Raw genomic sequence first — 18847 nt, forward strand, 5'->3', positions numbered from 1 at the left:
TTTTTTGCTTTATTGTATTTTCTCCCCAGTCCCTAAACGTCCGCGAAATATGACAGAGAAATATGACGTTACTAATGTCAACTAGATTGAAGCATTCATTCTATAGATCTATTACATTGTTCTGTTGAGCAAATGTTTAATTCGACTTCTAGAGGAACATAATGACAAAAGAGAAGCTACATGTATCTAATTATAGTCAAGTTGACTAACAAATAGCCTACCAAAATGTCATAAATTATAAGCAGAAACATCTATATCAGGCAACGTTATGCAGTCTTTGACTGTAGCCTATGCTCTATATTTGTGGATTAGGTTTGGGTGCTGACCTCAGATTTGGACTTTGTCACATTTATTTGGTGGTTGTGGATGGGTTATTAGCAATTCCTGGCAGGTGCGGATGAGCAAACAGCTAACCCGTCCACCACTAGCATCGATTCCGCAGCTAAAGTCTAAAGAGGAGGGTCTGTCGTGCGTGACCTTTGGAGCAGCCACGTGTACAGGAAATAGAACCAATCTGACTGTTGTGGTTGGTCGGTTTGTTTTGCTCGTACGACGACGCATTCTTGTCATTGTTAGCTAGGTAGGTGGGATATCTCTTCCATTTGCTGGCATTTATTTCCGAGCTGCGTTCCAAATTTGTGTCGTTGGAGCTCAAAATCAGGTAGGTCGACCTTGGCGAGGCAGCTGTCCTCATACGCGATTAGCTATAGCTGTCTGTTATGTAGCTAGCTAACGTTAACTATGTGCTGCCTTGTTAACGTTAGCTTTATGTGAGTGTGCATCATTTAGAGTACTTCCGGATAAGACCTGCCTGGCTAGTTATACGCATTGTGTTGGGCTTCGTAGCTAGCTAACTAAGACATGTAGCTAGTAAGAACACTAGCTAATAGTAGTCAGTGATGATGGAAGCTAGCCACATGGCAAACTTACCCAATGTCGTGTTGACAGGTGTGTTAATCAGCCCTTGAGCAAGCAAGGACATTGCACTTGGAAGAAGCCATGGCTATGTACTGCAGGACGGCTTGGTGTAGGCACCTTATGGCTGTGTCCATGGCCCTGTTCTGCCTGCTCCACAACACCATGGACGTCCATGCCCGGCCAGCTAACATGTCAGCCCTGAAGGACAAAAACAACCCCACAAGTAAAGAGGAGAATGAGATCCTTCCCCCAGACCATATAAATGGGGTGAAGCTGGAGATGGATGGTCACATCAATAAGGGCTTCCATCAGGAGGTGTTCCTGGGTAAGGAGATGGAGGAGTTTGAGGAGGACTCTGAGCCCAGGAGGAACAGGAAGAAGCTCATTGAGATCTTCAGCAAGTAAGTGGGGGTTACTGGCTTTCAATTTCATGACTTGTGAGTCATGTACAGCTGACTACTTTCAACTCTGAGTTGAGTACATTCACCTGATGATGACACAGCTTTAGCTTTGTAGTGTGTCTGTGTTGGATTTTTTTCACCATATAGCCTTCATTTGCAGTTGACTTTTGTTTAGGCCAAATTGTGTAATGGTGTGTAGATGTAAGGTTGTAATTGTGATCAATTGAAGAGTCCACTGTCTATGTAGCCTATACACATCCAGTTAAAGATGTGCTCTGGAATTTTTCCAACTACTAAGTATTTTTTTAACTTTCCGCTTTGTGCTGGATGTTTTAATGTCTAGTTCATACAAGCATGTTCTATCTGCAGAATTACTGTCTTACCACAGCCACAAAATATCGAGTTTGAAAGCAACTGTTTTTCTGGAAGCTTTGCGACACCATTTTCCCTACATTTCCCCTCACATAGGCCAGCCTCCTAGCAATTTGAATTCTAGATAATGAGCTTCAGCCCCACGACCATTTGAGTGACAGCTTACACGATGCGCACGCAGAGCGAGAGGGAGAGCAATGACGTGGTGCACATATCTGCACAAACACTACATGACCAAAAGTATGTGGACACCTGCTCGTTGAACATCTCATTCCAAAAGCATGGGCATTAATATGGAGTTGGTCCCCCTTTGCTGCTATAACAGCCTCCACTCTTCTGGGAAGGCTTTCCACTAGATGTTGGAACATTGCTGCGGGGACTTGCTTTTATTCAGCCAAAAGAGCATTAGTGAGGTCGGTCACTGATGTTGGGCGATTAAGCCTGGCTCACAGTCGGCGTTCCAATTCATCCCAAAGGTGTTCGATGGGGTTGAGGTCAGGGCTCTGTGTAGGCCAGTCAAGTTCTTCCACACCGATCTCAACAAACCAGTACTGTATGGACCTCGCTTTGTGCACATAGGCATTGTCATGCTAAAACAGGAAAGGGCCATGCCCAAACTGTTTCCACAAAGTTGGAAGCACAGAATCATCTAGAATGTCATTGTATGCTGTAGCATTAAGATTTCCGTTCACTGGAACTAAGGGGCCTAACCCGAACCATGAAAAACAGTCCCAGACCATTATTCCTCCTCCACCAAACTTTACAGTTGGCACGATGCATTTGGGCAGGATGTGTTCTGGAATCCGCCAAACCCAGATTATTCCGTCGGACTGCCAGATGGTGAAGCGTGATTCATCACTCCAGAGAATGCGTTTCCACTGCTCCAGAGTCCAATGGTGACGAGCTTTACACCACACCAGCCAACGCTTGACATTGCGCATGGTGATCTTAGGCTTGTGCTCGGCTGTTCGGCCATGGAAACCCATTTCGTGAAGCTCCCAACAAACAGTTATTGTGCTGACATTGCTTCCAGAGGCAGTTTGGAACTCTGTAGTGAGTGTTGCAACCTAGGATGGATGATTTTTACACGTTACACGCTTCAGCACACGATGCATTTGGGCAGGATGCGTTCTCTCCGAGTACTGAAGCGTGTAACGTGTAAAAACCATCTGTCCTAGGTTGCAACACTCACTACAGAGTTCCAAACTGCCTCTGGAAGCAATGTCAGCACAATAACTGTTTGTTGGGAGCTTTCACGAAATGGGTTTCCATGGCCGAACAGCCGCGCACAAGCCTAAGATCACCATGCGCAATGCCAAGCGTTGGCTGGTGTGGTGTAAAGCTCGTCACCATTGGACTCTGGAGCAGTGGAAACGCATTCTCTGGAGTGATGAATCACGCTTCACCATCTGGCAGTCCGACGGAATAATCTGGGTTTGGCGGATGCCAGGAGAACGCATCCTGCCCGACTGAAGCGTGTAACATGTAAAAATCATCTGTCGGTCCCATTCTGTGAGCTTGTGTGGCCTACCACTTCACGGCTGAGCTGTTATTGCTCTGAGACGTTTTCCACTTCACAATAACAGCACTTATAGTTGGCCGAGGCAACTCTAGCAGGGCAGACATTTGACAAACTGACATGTTGGAAAGGTGGCATCCTATGACGTGCCACTGCTAATGTTTGTCCATGGAGAAGGCATGGCTGTGCGCTCTATTTTATACACCTGTCATTAACGGGTGTGGCTGAAATAGCCGAACCCACTAATTTGAAAGGGTGTGAAAAAACATGAAAGCTTAAACCGTTGAAACCATATTTTGAGCTACGGTTGCATCTTACTCAGTTGTAGAACTATACAAAATGATCTAGGTTTGAGGATGAAGCAGATATATGGTAGTGGATTTTAATAAACTACTTGAACTTGATACTCCAGTTGAGTGTTTGAAAACGCTGACTGTAAGTTGTGTGTGTATAAGAGCGTCTGCTAGCTAAATGACCAAAATGTAAATGTAGAACTGAAGATCTGCTGGCTACTTTCCTCTACCATTCTCAGGGTGGACTTTAATAAAGACAAGAGCGTCAGTGCCAAAGAGATGCAGCGCTGGATCATGGAGAAGACAGAAGAACACTTCCAGGAGGCTGTGAGGGAGAACAAGATGAGCTTCCATGCTGTGGACCCAGATGGAGATGGTAAGAGAGAGTACACAATTATCTGAGTCTTATTCATTAGGCACCAAATGGAAGAAAACGGACTGCAACAGGGTGGAGCTACCTTAGGGCTGGGCGATATATTGAATTAACATTTCTAACCATACTGTTTTTTTTATGTCTCAACAACTCAAATTGCACACAGAGCAGACACTACTAAAACACTACAATGAACATTGATTCTGGAAAATGTATGCTCAGTTTGTCACATCTGGTACTATGTGCCACTAGCAGTGTTTTATAAATGTGCAATAAGCATAAAACACATTTGTGTATAAGGAATTTACAATTTGTTCTCATTCTGAGAAATAAGATAGGCCACCTGATTTCAACATCTGAACAAAATGGCCAGTCTAGCATGCTCTTTAAACAGTTGGAGATGGACAGAAGCGTGTGTTCATAACAGTTAATGTTCTACCTTGTTATCTAGCAAATAGATCCAAGTTGGCTAAACTTGAACTATAAAGATTAGCTGGCTACTCACTTGCACATGGACTTGTGCTTGAGAGGTTGTTTATGAGTGTTAATTTTCTATAATGCCTGCTATAAGAAGTTAGTTATTATTAGTGAATGAGAATTAGGCATGATTCTGGTTAAATTTGTTACAAAAAGGGCAATTTCACAGACAGACTTGAGAACCAGATCAGTCATATAACTATTTTGATTAAAAAAATTACATTCTTAATGGGGCTTATATTTGGCCTAATTTCACATTAGATATACTGTATGTCGTGAATCACCCATAATGTTGAAAAAATTGAGATTTTTAGGCCATATCGCCCTGACCTAGGCTACCTTTCCCTTTCCCCCAACAAGAACCACTAGTTTTCATTTTCTGTCAGTGTTCCCTAATGAATACCACCCTGATACACAGCCATAGTGGTCACCTATTGATTAAGAGCAATGTTTGTTACCAACACTGATGTCCTACTGTTAGGCCTTAGAGCTGGCTCAAAATTCTTCCAACACAGTCAAGCCCCAGTCCCTTAACTGATCTATTCTCACCATAGGACATGTGACGTGGGATGAATACCGGGTGAAGTTTCTGGCCAGCAAAGGATTCAACGAGAAGGAAATGGCTGACAAGATAAAGAACAGTGAAGAACTGAAGGTGGACGAGGAGAGTAAGTTAGTCCACCACAATATCATCTACTTTAGCTGTAGTCCATGCATTTCTCCTGGTTAATCAGGATTCCTTATTTTCTTACCACATCCTAACATACTATTGTTGAAATTGACCTACCCATGGCCTCCCGAGTAGTGCAGCAGTCTAAGACACTGCATCGCAGTGCTAGAGGCATCACTACAGATCCGGGTATGATCCCAGTCTGTGTCGCAGCCGGCTGCGTCCAGGAGACCCATGAGGCATCACACAAATTGTCCCAGCGTCGTCCGAGTTAGGGGAGGGTTTGGCCGGCTGGGATGTCCTTGTCCCATCGCGCTCTAGCGACTCCTTGTGGCAGCCGGGCGCATGCACGCTAACTTCAGGTAGCCAGCTGTACGGCGTTTCCTCCGACACATTGGTGCGGCTGGCTTCCGGGTTAAGCGAGCAGTGGGTCACGAAGCAGTGCGGCTTGGCGGGGTCGTGTTTCGGAGGACGCATGCCTCTCGACCCTCGCCTCTCCCGAGTCCGTACGGGAGTTGCAGCAACGGGACAAGAATAACTACCAATTGGATATCACAAAATTGGGAGACAAAAATGGGTAAAAAGTACCAAAGAAATTAACCTACCCCCAAACCAATATCCTACTTTTCCAAATGTTTCATGTCCTGATCACGATAAGTCTTTTTCATTTTGCTCTGCCAATAATGCTTGTATTGAATGTGTCTCAGTGAGCGATCAAATTACTTTATTATTTGAATCCCTGCAGCCCAGGAGGTGCTGGAGAGTCTGAAGGACCGTTGGTTTCAGGCTGATAACCCCCCAGCTGACCAGCTGCTGAACGAGGAAGAGTTTCTCTCCTTCCTGCATCCCGAGCACAGCAAAGGCATGCTCAAATACATGGTCAAGGAGATCGTTCGTGACCTCGGTATGTACTTTCTCATATGATTTGAATTCAGTTAGTGTGTATGCATAAGGCCATAACTAGGTTTTGTGAAAACAATGATTTGAATAAGAAAATGAGAATTGATTAAAGTACACAGAATAAATGCATAAATTGTGGATGACCCATGATCAATCATGAAAAGCTTTACAATCTAATCTAATGCTGTTTGAGTTTGATATGTATTGTCTTTTTAAAGACCAGGATGGTGACAAGAAGCTGACTCTGTCTGAGTTCATCTCCCTGCCCATGGGCACCGTGGAGAACCAGCAGGCCCAAGACATCGACGATGACTGGGTACGAGAGAGGAAGAAGGAGTTTGAGGAGGTCATTGACAGAAACCATGATGGCATCGTGACCATGGAGGAACTAGAGGTGGGTGTCATGCGTTAGAAAAACCCATAGCTACAAAACCCTACAAAGGCTAGGTTTATGATGGGTCGTAAAGGCCCATATGTAAACGCAGACTGAACAAATATCATGTCACAGAGGACTCTTTCCACTGGGTACACTGCAGGACCTTGTATAGGATAGTGTCATTTTATAGTTGCAGCGTAAACCATGAACATTTTAGACTCATTTCCTTCCTTTTTCCCTGCCTTTCCCTCATGCCATCACTACACTCCAGGAGTACATGGACCCTATGAACGAGTACAATGCGCTGAACGAGGCTAAGCAGATGATCGCTGTGGCCGACGAGAACCAGAACCACAACTTGGAGCTGGAGGAGATTCTCAAGTATAGCGAATACTTCACTGGCAGCAAGCTCATGGACTATGCCCGGAATGTTCACGAGGAGTTCTAAAGACAAGCTGACAAAATCCTCCCTTTCCCTTCTGTGGGCATCCTCATAAGTCTTCTCTAAGGACAGGTCTGTCTTATTGATGGAAAGAAAAGCCTGATATTCTAGTGTGCAATTCTGTGTTTAAATCCTAGCCCCAGCCGAGTGACCTGGCCTCCCCCAGTGACTCTTAAAGTAAGGCATAAAACATCCTTCATTTCTGGACTGTCTGCCTCTTCTAAACATCAGAATGAACCATTGCCAAAGTCTGCCTTCTGTCTACAGTGGGACTTAAGTTGTATTATCTCACGTATGATAATGCATTTTGGGTTTTCAGTGCATTCTAGACACTGCGTCAACTTCATGATTCATTTGTGTTAGACATAAATTTCACAATATATCATCTGAGTAATTGGAACAAGATTCATTTTTTCCCTCCAGTGAAGTAGTTGAGGTGTAAGGACAACTTACACAATCGGGCCTACAATATCTGTAGTAGTGCAGAACCGTTCTGTTTTTACTGCAAAATGATTTAAATTGCATAACTGTAAAGAATGTAAATATCTTCAGTCTTTGGATTTCCCATCACATTCTACATTTCACAATGTTGCGAGGAAGTAACTGTTCTTTACCAAGTCATCAATCATATTGACCACTGAGCTGAACCCCAGTAACCACTGTACTCTCCACACTCTGACTACGTGCTTGCTGCCCTTGTAAACAATTGTTTGACATTTGTCTACTTGGTAAGAAGGTTACACTGCTATGTCCTGATAGGTGTTGATGATTCTCTGATCCATCCTATTCTTTGAAATGAGTGCTTATGTCATAATTATGGTGTTTTAAACCTCTACTGCAAAAATGTCTCATTGTTTCCATACATTTTGTTTTCCTTTGCGTCTATAATTCCAACTGGGGTTGTGCATTTAAGCATTTCCAAAAATATGTAAACTGTTAAATATCTGATACAATCATTACAAATGCATTAGCAATTTGTTAACATGGGTCTGATTGTTTTTGATACACATATGTCATAACTGAAAGTAAAAGAAAAGAGGTGAGCTTGTAATCAGGGTTGGGGAATTTATTTTAGTTTAGAATGTTTTTGCAGGATTTTGACATGAGCCCTCTGGGTACCTTGCCCTTGTCAATTGGCCATATCTTTGTTTGAGACTGGTGTAAGAAATTAACTTTATTTATTTATTTATTTGTTGTTAGTCTTTTGTTTTCTCTCAAAGCAGTTACATCAATCCGTAAAAAAAAAATCTTTATTTTCCCAGTGTTGTACTTTTAGTTTTTCAATGCTTATTTGTTTTATCCAGTTTCTGCAAATGTTGAACTTAACATACCACATGGATATTATTTGTCATAGAGAAATACCTTATTTCCTTGTGGATCTGACCAATTCAGCCATGTTCGTACCCCTTGTCATGCTTTGACAAAGCTCTGTAATACACAGACCCAGTCAAAAGTTTAGACATACCACCTCATTCCAGGGTTTTTCTTTTTTTACTATTTTCTACAAAACTGAAACAACACATGGAATCATGTAGTAACCAAAAAAGTGTTAAACAAATCAAAATATATTTGAGATCCTTCAAAGTACAAAAAACAGCAAGCACTGTGTTGAAACTGGCTCTCATGAGGACTGCCACAGGCAAGGAAGACCCAGAGTTACCTCTGCTGCAGAGGATAAGTTCATTAGAGTTACCAGCCTCAGAAATTGCAGCCCAAAAAAATGCTTCAGACTTTATGTAACAGACACAACTCAACATCAACTGTTCAGAGGAGGCATGAATCAGGCCTTCATGGTTGAATTGCTGCAAAGAAACCACTACTAAAGGACACCAATAAGAAGAAGAGACTTGCCTGTGCCAAGAAACACGAGCAATGGACATTAAACCGGTGGAAATCTGTGCTTAGGTCTGATGAGTCCAATTTTGAGATTTTCAGTTCCGACCACTGTGTCTTTGTGAGACGCAGAGTAGGTGAACGGATGATCTCCGTATGTGTGGTTCCCACCGTGAAGCATGGAGGTGTGGGGGTGCTTTGCTGGTGACACTGTCAGTGATTTATTTAGAATTCAAAGCACACTTAACCAGCATGGCTACCACAGCATTCTGCAGCGATACGCCATCCCATTTGGTTTGCGCTTAGTGGGACTATCATTTGTTTTTCAACAGGACAATGACCCAACACACCTCCAGGCTGTGTAAGGGCTATTTGACCAAGAAGGAGAGGGATGGAGTGCTGCATCAGATGACCTGGCCTCCACAATCACCTGACCTCAACCCAAATGAGATGGTTTGGGATGAGTTGGACCGCAGAGTAAAGGAAAAGCAGCCAACAAGTGCTCAGCATATGTGGGAACACCTTCAAGACTGTTGGAAAAGCATTCCTCATGAAGCTCGTTGAGAGAATGCCATGAGTGTGCAAAGCTGTCATCCAGGCAAAGGGTGTCTACTTTGAAGAATATAAAATATTTTGATTTGTTTAACACTTTTTGGTTACCACATGATTCCATATGTGTTATTTCATAGTTTTGATGTCTTCATCAAAACCCTGGAATGAGTAGGTGTGTCCAAACTTTTGATTGGTACTGTATGTGTAATATGCATTCATCAATTGGTTTCCTGCTTCAAGGACAATATCCTGTGGAAATACATCAGTAACTTCGATCCCTCTGAGATCCTGTCATATAATTGAAATTATAAAAGAAAAAGCTCATGCGATCAGAATGTGACAACGCTTTAGCTATACATTGTATTCCAGATTAAACAATAAATATTTGTTATCAATCTCTGACCATAGTCTGTACCCTAATGTTTTATGCCTCCATACATAAATGTATATTTCAACATTTTTGCATACTAATTTGATGGCCAATAGTTCTTCGCTAGGCGTTTCAAATTATACAACTTTTACTGGAGCTTGCCATGAGTAGAGCTTGCCAGAAAACAATGCATTTTATTATGTCCATTATTCTTTCCATTCTGTTTTTATTTGTAATAGTTGTAGTTGTTACCATTGTTATTTTATGACTCAATTCTGTGAACTACATTGGTTTTCTAAAGCTACCCACAGAAATAGTCAAAACAAAAACATTAGGCCTCATTAGGCCTTGAATTATACAGTTGAAGTCGGAAGTTTACATACACCTTAGCCAAATACATTTTAACTCAGTTTTTCACAATTCCTGACATTTAATATATTGTATATGAAAAATATTATTAGTAGATTATAAACAATTCCTGAAATGTAATATATTGTATATGAAAAATATTGTTAGTAGATTATAAACATGTCAGTAAATTTGTCAGACTATTTCAAAATATATTTTGGCGAGTACCTTCGAGACGACCTGTTGTGAGTAAAAATGTGACATTTAACCTAGACATTTTAGGAACTTTCTCCTAAAATGTTAGCAGCTTCTATCTGTTACATGAATGTATTACTTTCCTCTACCTACCCAAACAAACCATGAGCCTTCTGCTAATGATAATGTTATGTTAATAAGGAATAAGATGGTCAATCACCACTGACCATTTTGACAGGAAGGCTGGCTCCCTCCTCCAGTCTCCTGCAGAAGAGGCGGGAGGACATGGAGGTCCACAAAGCTATGAAACGGCAAAGAGAGGTGAAACATATTTCAAACATTTCAAGAAATTTGGCTCAATCCTCCTCCTGTATGATAGTCTCTCTTTACATTCTGTTTGGGTTTCAGGATTTTGAGTCAACTCTCAGAGCCCTGAGAATCCACAAGAATGAGCTCATAGAGAAATTTGCTGAAATTTGACAACTTTCTTAAGGTACTGTCTTAGCTTCTGAACATCACTTCTTAGCCTAAACAATATACTCTGCCCATCAGTCAGACTCAGAGATGAATTGGTCATACTCTACCATGACCTCACTCAGAGATAAACTTGTTATACTCACCCATGATCTCTCTCAGGACAACGAGGTGAAACGATGTTGAGCTGTTAGGAAAGCCGGCCGAGAGAGGGAAATTACTAATCAGAAGCAGGTGGACATGGTCACTCTACAGGAGGATACAAAAGCTCTCATCAAAGAGAGGGACTGTCTAGGGAAACGAGTGCAAAAGAATGCCATCTACCCCCATTACCTGGATAAAGTGGTGCAGGATCTTAGGTCTATACAAGTGCTTAGGCCGTATGGGCTAGGGGTTGATTTTTTCTCTCTAAGTTTCAGGAGGCCCGACAGGTGATGTCTCGCTACGGCACGTTGATGCTGACCCAGGAAGACCTGGTGCCCACTACCCAGCAGAACCAGGACAGCACAGAGAAGGCCCGAGCCCAGCTGACCCCCTGCTGCACTACAACACTCTGGCCCAGCTACAGAGCCAGCTGGACAAGGCCCACGCTGAGGGCATCATCTGGGTGAGACATGAGATGATCACTCTCCTTATGTGAATTTTATGGTGATTTATCTCTGAGGGACACAGTTTCTCGGACACAGATGAATAAAGCTAGTCCTGGACATAAAAGCTAACTGAATGGCGATCTACCACTGAACTTCCTAGTTTTAGTCTGTGTTGGGGATACCAGCCAGGTTACTAAGAGAGTCTGAAATCTAAGAGGGTTTGATCAAATGATTACCATTTCTCTCTTGATATACAGGAATCAAGATGGGCCCACATTCAGAACACAGCTGCCAAGAAGACACTTCTGTTGTGCACAATCAAGATGGCCACTATCAATCTTTACCAGAGTGTGTGCAAGAGGGCCAAAGACACTGGGGATTTACCTGTTGCTCCAGAGGACCCTCCTAAGCAGCTGGAGAAGGTGCCATAGGCTACTGTGCTGCTGTAAACGCATGACTCAGCATTACTCTGTTTGTGCAAAGTTGAGGGGCTCTAGACTCGAATGCTCATAATATTTACGTAAGAGGAAAGGCCCGAGGACACAGATGGTTATTGTATCGTGTGAAACACTTTGACTTCCTGATGTTGTGGGATTCTCTCGGGTGTTTACAGAACATTGGTGCTGTGACATTAGGATTTCAGAGCCTGTTTAAAGAAAGCAATTGTAGCAATAGAGCAAAGGATGACAAAGTATGAAAAGAAACGAGTGGCTGCAGTATTGCCGGCAACATTGATGATGATTAGGAGTATATGCTGCATGGGCTGTTAAGGCATAAGTGTATGAAGTGTGTATTCTTATTTTATATTTATGTAATTAATTCATTGAGCTGTTCTTGTCTATTAATGTTCTGTATTATGTCATGTTTTATGTTTTGTGTGGACCCCAGGAAGAGTAGCTGCTGATTTAGCAGCTTCTAATGGGGATCCTAATAAAATACTATTCATGAACCACTCACAGGATAGGGTATTGTGCATCACAATGAATAGATGGGGGGGGGGAACTAGAAATGAAGTTCATACTGATATATATGCAGGTCATGACAGCTGTGGAGAGCTCTAATGCATAGTTTACCTGTCTCTTTTTTCTGATCAAGGGGCTTCCCTTAATCTGCCAGAATATGTAGCAGATATCATATACCTATATTTGCATAAATTGTGAATCCTCTTCAGTGGTTCCCAAACTGTTTATAGTCCTGTACACCTTCAAACATTCAACCTCCAGCTGCGTATCCCCTCTAGCACCAGGGTCAGCACTCTCAAATGTTGTTTTTTGCCATCATTGTAAGCCTGCCACACACACTATATAATACATTTATTAAACATAAGAATGACTGTGAGTTTTTGTCACAACCCGGCTCGTGGGAAGTGACAAAGAGATCTTAGATGACCAGGGCACAAATAATAATAATCAATAATTTTGCTCTTTATTCAACCATCTTACATATAAAACCTTATTTGTTAATTGAAAATTGTGAATAACTCACCATAGGTCAATGAGAAGGATGTGCTTGAAAGGATGTACATAACTCTGCAATGTTGGGATGTATTGGAGAGTCTCAGTCTTAAATCATTTTCCACACACAGTCTGTGCCTGTTTTTAGTTTATGCTAGTGAGGGCCGAGAATCAACTCTCACATAGGTACTTGGTTTCAAAGGGCATCTGTGTCTTAACAGTGCAATTTGCCAAGGCAGGATACTCTGAGCGCAGCCCAATCCATAAATCTGGCAGTGGCTTCTGATTAAATAAAATTTTCACTGAACCGCTTGTTGCAATTTCAATGAGGCTCTCTTGTTCAGATATGAGGACTGGAGGCAGGGCATGAAAGGGATAACGAATCTAGTTATTTGTGTCATCCATTTCTGGAAGGTACCTGCGTAATTGCTCACCCAACTCACTCAGGTGCTTCACTATATCACGTTTGACATTGTCCGTAAGCTTGAGTTCATTTGCACACAAAAATTCATACAATGATGGTGGTAGACCTGTGTGTTGTCCTTGTTAATGCAGAGAGAGAAGAGCTCCAAATTCTTAATCATAGCCTCAATTTTGTCCCGCACATTGAATATAGTTGCAGAGAGTCCCTGTAATCCTAGATTCAGATCATTCAGGTGAGAAAAAACATCACCCAGATAGGCCAGTCGTGTGAGAAACTCGTCATCATGCAAGATGTCAGACAAGTGAAAATTATTGTCAGTAAAGAAAGGTTTAAGCTTGTCTGTCAATTAAAAAAAAAGTGTCAATACTTTGCCCCTTGATAACCAGTATGTTGTAAAAGCGTTACATGGTCGCTGCCCATATCATTGCATAGTGCAGAAAATACGCGAGAGTTCAGGGGCCTTGCTTTAACAAAGTTAACCATTTTCACTCTAGTGTCCAAAACGTCTTTCAAGCTGTCAGGCATTCCCTTTGCAGCAAGAGCCTCTCGGTGGATGCTGCAGTGTACCCAAGTGGCGTCGGGAGCAACTGCTTGCACGCGCGTTACCACTCCACTATGTCTCCCTGTCATGGCTTTTGCGCCATCAGTACAGAGACCAACACATCTTAACCACCAAAGTCCATTTGATGTCACAAAACTGTCCAGTACTTTAAAATTATCCTCTCCTGTTGTCCTGGTAACCAGTGGTTTGCAGAAGAAGATGTCTTCCTTAATTGACCCCCCATAACATAACGGACATATACCAGGAGCTGTGCCAGGCCCGCCACGTCTTTTGACTCATCCAGCTGTAACGCATAGAATTCACTTGCTTATATGCGAAGCAGTAATTGTTTCAAAACATCTCCTGCCATGTCACTGATGCGTCGTTAAACAGTGTTGTTTGATGAATGCATTGTCTGTATAGTTTTTTTTTGCCTTTTCCCCCAGCATTGTCCCAGCCATATCCGGGGCAGGAGGAAAAGTAAAGTCCTCCACAATATCATGGGGCTTGCCTGTCCTAGCCACTTGGTAGCTCACCATATAAGACGCCTCTAGCCCCTTCTTATTAATGGTATATGTTGCTTTTATACATGTCTTACTACTCGAAAATCGTCTTGATTCTCGCTCAAAAAACTCCTGTGGCTTATTTTTCAAATCGGCATGTTTTGTTTCTAAATGTCTGCGCAAGAGTGAAGGTTTCATTGAGTTGTGAGATAGTACTTTTGCACATATAACACACTGTGGCTGAGGAAAGGCACTACTCCCAATATAAGTGAACCCCAAATCAATGTAGTTCTCATCATATTTGCGCCTCTTCGATAGTTCAATGTCCCTGTCTGTTGTTCGGTGCTTACCTGGGTAAGGGGGCAGTAGCTCTTCGGCTGCACCAGATTCATAACTGTCAGTGTCCATGCTAGCTGGGCTAACAACAAATGTAGAATTACTGATGCTAGCATTGGATGTGCTCGTGGAGGCAGAACAACTTGTGTCGTCGACATGTGCAGGTGTAGTACTGCTGGTAGTAGCAGTACTACCAGTAGAGCTGATATGTGCCTTACTTTTTTTAACCGTTTATCAATTTTCGAGCAAACGGAATGAACAGCAGCTACGTTTGGCTACAGTCTTGGCCAAAAGTTTGAGAATTACACAAATATTAATTTTCACAAAGTCTGCTGCCTCAGTGTCTTTAGATATTTTTGTCAGATATTACTATGGAATACTGAAGTATAATTACAAGCATTTCATAAGTGTCAAAGGCTTTTATTGACAATTACATGAAGTTGATGGAAAGAGTCAATATTTGCAGTGTTGAACCTTCTTTTTCAAGACCTCTGCAATCCACCCTGGCATGCTGTCAGTTAACTTCTGGGCCACATCCTGACTGATGGCAGCCCATTCTTGCATAATCAATGCTTGGAGTTTGTCAGAATTTGTGGGTTTTTATTTGTCCACCCGTCTCTTGAGGATTGACCACACGTTCTCAATGGGATTAAGGTCTTGGGAGTTTCCTGGCCATGGACCCAAAATATCAATGTTTTGTTCCCCGAGCCACTTAGTTGTCACTTTTGCCTTATGGCAAGGTGCTCCATCATGCTGGAAAAGGCATTGTTCGTCACCAAACGGTTCCTGGATGGTTGGGAGAAGTTGCTCTCGGAGGATGTGTTGGTACCATTTTTTATTCATGGCTGTGTTCTTAGGCAAAATTGTGAGTGAGCCCACTCCCTTGGCTGAGAAGCAACCCCACACATGAATGGTCTCAGGATGCTTACTGTTGACATGACAGGACTGATGGTAGCGCTCACCTTGTCTTCTCAGGACAAGCTTTTTTCCGGATGCCCCCAAACAATCGGAAAGGGGATTCATCAGAGAAAATGACTTTACCCCAGTCCTCAGCAGTCCAATCCCTGTACCTTTTACAGAATATCAGTCTGTCCCAGATGTTTTTCCTGGAGAGAAGTGGCTTCTTTGCTGCCCTTCTTGACACCAGGCCATCCTCCAAAAGTCTTCGCCTCACTGTGCGTGCAGATGCACTCACACCTGCCTGCTGCCATTCCTGAGCAAGCTCTGTACTGGTGGTGCCCCGATCCCGCAGCTGAATCAACTTTAGGAGACAGTCCTGGCGCTTGCTGGACTTTCTTGGGCACCCTGAAGCCTTCTTCACAACAATTGAACCGCTCTCCTTGAAGTTCTTGATGAGCCGATAAATGGTTGATTTAGGTGCAATCTTACTGGCAGCAATATCCTTGCCTGTGTAGCCCTTTTTGTGCAAAGCAATGATGACGGCAGATAACCATGTTTGACAGAGGAAGAACAATGATTCCAAGCACCACCCTCCTTTTGAAGCTTCCAGTCTGTTATTTGAACTCAATCAGCATGACAGAGTGATCTCCAGCCTTGTCCTCGTCAACACTCACACCTGTGTTAACGAGAGAATCACTGACATATCAGCTGGTCCTTTTGTGGCAGGGCTGAAATGCAGTGGAAATGTTTTTGGGGATTCAGTTCATTTGCATGGCAAAGAGGGACTTTGCAATTAATTGCCATCATACAAACTGAGGCAGCAGACTTTGTGAAAATTTATATTTGTGTCATTCTCAAAACTTTTGGCCACGACTGTACATACGGACCGTTAGTGGAATTCCCGCGAGAGAGTAACGGTTAATGTGATTGGATGTTAATTATTTGACTAGGCTACCTTATTAACAAACAAAAGAGGAATAGTCAGGTGCAAACAAGCATACATACAAACTATTTACATTGCCAGGAATCCTAAACAAACAAATCATATTCATTAATAATATAAAAAGTTTTAATTGCCTTTTTGTTTTTCATTTTAGTTAAAGTAGTGCCATATTGTTTAAATTCATTTATAAAGTGAAAAAAGTTAGGTTTTGAATTAGACCATTTGCATTTGTGAATATGAAATGTACCTTATATTATTAGCAGTTGAATTAAAAACACTACATCTTTACCAATGTCAGAATTTCTGAAATAAATCATTATATCAAAACCATTCAATTGTACAACCGGTCCTATTTTTCTGTAATAAAATTCTGAATGTCAATCCAAAAAAACAAATGTAAAATGGTTTCCTTCTCCATTCCACAGAAATCACATTTATAGTCAATATTCAGCTTGAATCTTTCCAAAACATGTTTCACAGGATAAATTCTATGTAACATTTTCAATGAAACTTCCTTTACCTTGTTAATGATACAATATTTGTTAGCAATTTTCCATGCTTTACCCCATTGTACAGTTGAAGCCGGAAGTTTACATACACCTTAGCCAAATACATTTATACTCAGTTTTTCACAATTCCTGACATTTAATCCTAGTAAAAATGCCCTGTTTTAGGTCAGTTAGGATCAGCACTTTATTTTAGGAATGTGAAATGTCAGAATAATAGTGGAGAGAATTATTTATTTATTTCAGCTTTTATTTCTTTCATCACATTCCCAGTGGGTCAGAAGTTTACATACACTCAATCAGTATTTGGTAGCATTGCCTTACATTTTTTACTTGGGTCAAATGTTTCGGGTAGCCTTCCACAAGCTTCCCATAATCCGTTGGGTGAATTTTGGCCCATTCCTCCTGACAGAGCTGGTGTAACTGAGTCAGATTTGTAGGCCTCCTTGCTCACCACACTTTTTTCAGTTCTTCCCACAAATTTTCTATAGGATAGAGGTCAGGGCTTTGTTATGGTCACTCCAATACCTTGACTTTGTTGTCCTTAAGCCATTTTGCCACAACTTTGGAAGTATGCTTGGGGTCATTGTCCATTTGGAAGACCCATTTGCGACCAAGCTTTAACTTCCTGACTGATGTCTTGAGATGTTGCTTCAATATATCCACATAATTGTCCTTCCTCATGATGCCATCTCTTTTGTGAAGTGCACCAGTCCCTCCTGCAGCAAAGCACCCCCACAACATGATGCTGCCACCCCCGTGCTTCACGGTTGGGATGGTTGGTGTTCTTCGGCTTGCAAGCCTCCCCATTTTTCCTCCAAACATAACGATGGTCATTATGGCCAAACAGTTCTATTTTTGATTCATCAGACCAAGGACATTTCTCCAAAAAGTACAATCTTTGTCCCCATGTGCAGTTGCAAACCGTAGTCTGGCTTTTTTATGGCGGTTTTGGAGCAGTGGCTTCTTCCTTGCTGTGCGCCTTTCAGGTTATGTCGATATAGGACTCGTTTTACTGTGGATATAGATACTTTTGTACCTGTATCCTCCAGCATCTTCACAAGGTCCTTTGCTGTTGTTCTGGGATTGATTTGCACTTTTCGCACCAAAGTACGTTCATCTCTAGGAGACAGAACACGTCTCCTTCCTGAGAGGTATGACGGCTGCGTGGTCCCATGGTGTTTATACTTGCGTACTATTGTTTGTACAGATGAACGTGGTACCTTCAGGCATTTGGAATTGCTCCCAAGGATGAACCGGACTTGTGGAGGTCTACAATTTTTTTCTGAGGTATTTGGCTGATTTCGTTTGATTTTCCCATGATGTCAAGCAAAGAGGCACTGAGTTTGAAGGTAGGCCTTGAAATACATCCACAGCTACACCTCCAATTGACTCAAATTATGTCAGTTAGCCTATCAGAAGCTTCTAAAGCCATGACATTTTATGGAATTTTCCAAGCTGTTTAAAGGCACAGTGAACTTAGTGTATGTAAACTTCTGACCCACTGGAATTGTGATACAGTGAATTACAAGTGAAATAATCTGTCTGTAAACAATTGTTGGAAAAATGACTTGTGTCATGCACAAAGTAGATGTCTTCCTGTAAAACACAATCCTTGAGTGGAAATAAGACTGACTTATTGATATTACATTTCAAACCCGAAACTAAGAAAAAGTTTTAAATACAGGAAACTCCTTTAGAAACCTCATTCCTGTCTCTCAAAAATATGGTGGTATCATCAGCCAGTTGACATAGTTTGAATTCATTTCCACCTTGAAAATTCCCTTTCTTGATATGAAGAGCCATAATTTGAGTAACCAATAAAAATTGACTAATTGGGCAGCCCTGCCTAATGCCACACCCAATATTAAATCTTTGAGATGTCCTGTGAGCTAATTTTACAGAGCTAGTACAACCACTATATAAAGTTTGGACTGCTTTCAAAAAAGTCACCAAACCCCCAAAAACGTATTGCTTTGAACATTAACTCATGTGCTACAGTGTCAAAAGCTTTATAAAAATCAACATACATAAGAAAACTATAATCAAGGATGAGGTCATTATAGTCAATCATATCTAAGATCAACCTGATGTTATTTCTAATGTGTCAACCATGCATAAAGCCAGATTGTTCTCC

The 18847-nt window shown here is 41.9% G+C and overlaps 1 protein-coding gene across 1 annotated transcript; it reads left to right on the forward strand.

Annotated features, from left to right (window-relative positions):
- Window positions 1-526: 526 nt before the first annotated feature.
- On the forward strand, window positions 527-7723 carry LOC115165611 (45 kDa calcium-binding protein). Its single transcript, XM_029718832.1, has 7 exons — window positions 527-661; window positions 949-1319; window positions 3743-3879; window positions 4908-5021; window positions 5769-5927; window positions 6142-6317; window positions 6571-7723. Exons 2-7 carry the CDS (start codon window positions 1000-1002, stop codon window positions 6745-6747), a joined length of 1083 nt encoding a protein of 360 aa, XP_029574692.1. The 5' UTR covers window positions 527-661; window positions 949-999; the 3' UTR covers window positions 6748-7723.
- Window positions 7724-18847: the final 11124 nt, after the last annotated feature.

The sequence above is a fragment of the Salmo trutta genome, chromosome 28 (genome assembly GCF_901001165.1).
Source record: "Salmo trutta chromosome 28, fSalTru1.1, whole genome shotgun sequence".
Lineage (NCBI taxonomy): Eukaryota > Metazoa > Chordata > Actinopteri > Salmoniformes > Salmonidae > Salmo > Salmo trutta.

Excerpts from the sequence above, each read along its gene's own strand:
- LOC115165611 (XM_029718832.1), top strand. The coding sequence starts at position 1,000 with ATGGCTATGTACTGCAGGACGGCTTGGTGTAGGCACCTTATGGCTGTG. Across the intron at positions 1,320-3,742 it reads CTCATTGAGATCTTCAGCAA|GGTGGACTTTAATAAAGACA; the intron begins GTAAGTGGGGGT and ends TACCATTCTCAG. Across the intron at positions 5,928-6,141 it reads GGAGATCGTTCGTGACCTCG|ACCAGGATGGTGACAAGAAG; the intron begins GTATGTACTTTC and ends GTCTTTTTAAAG.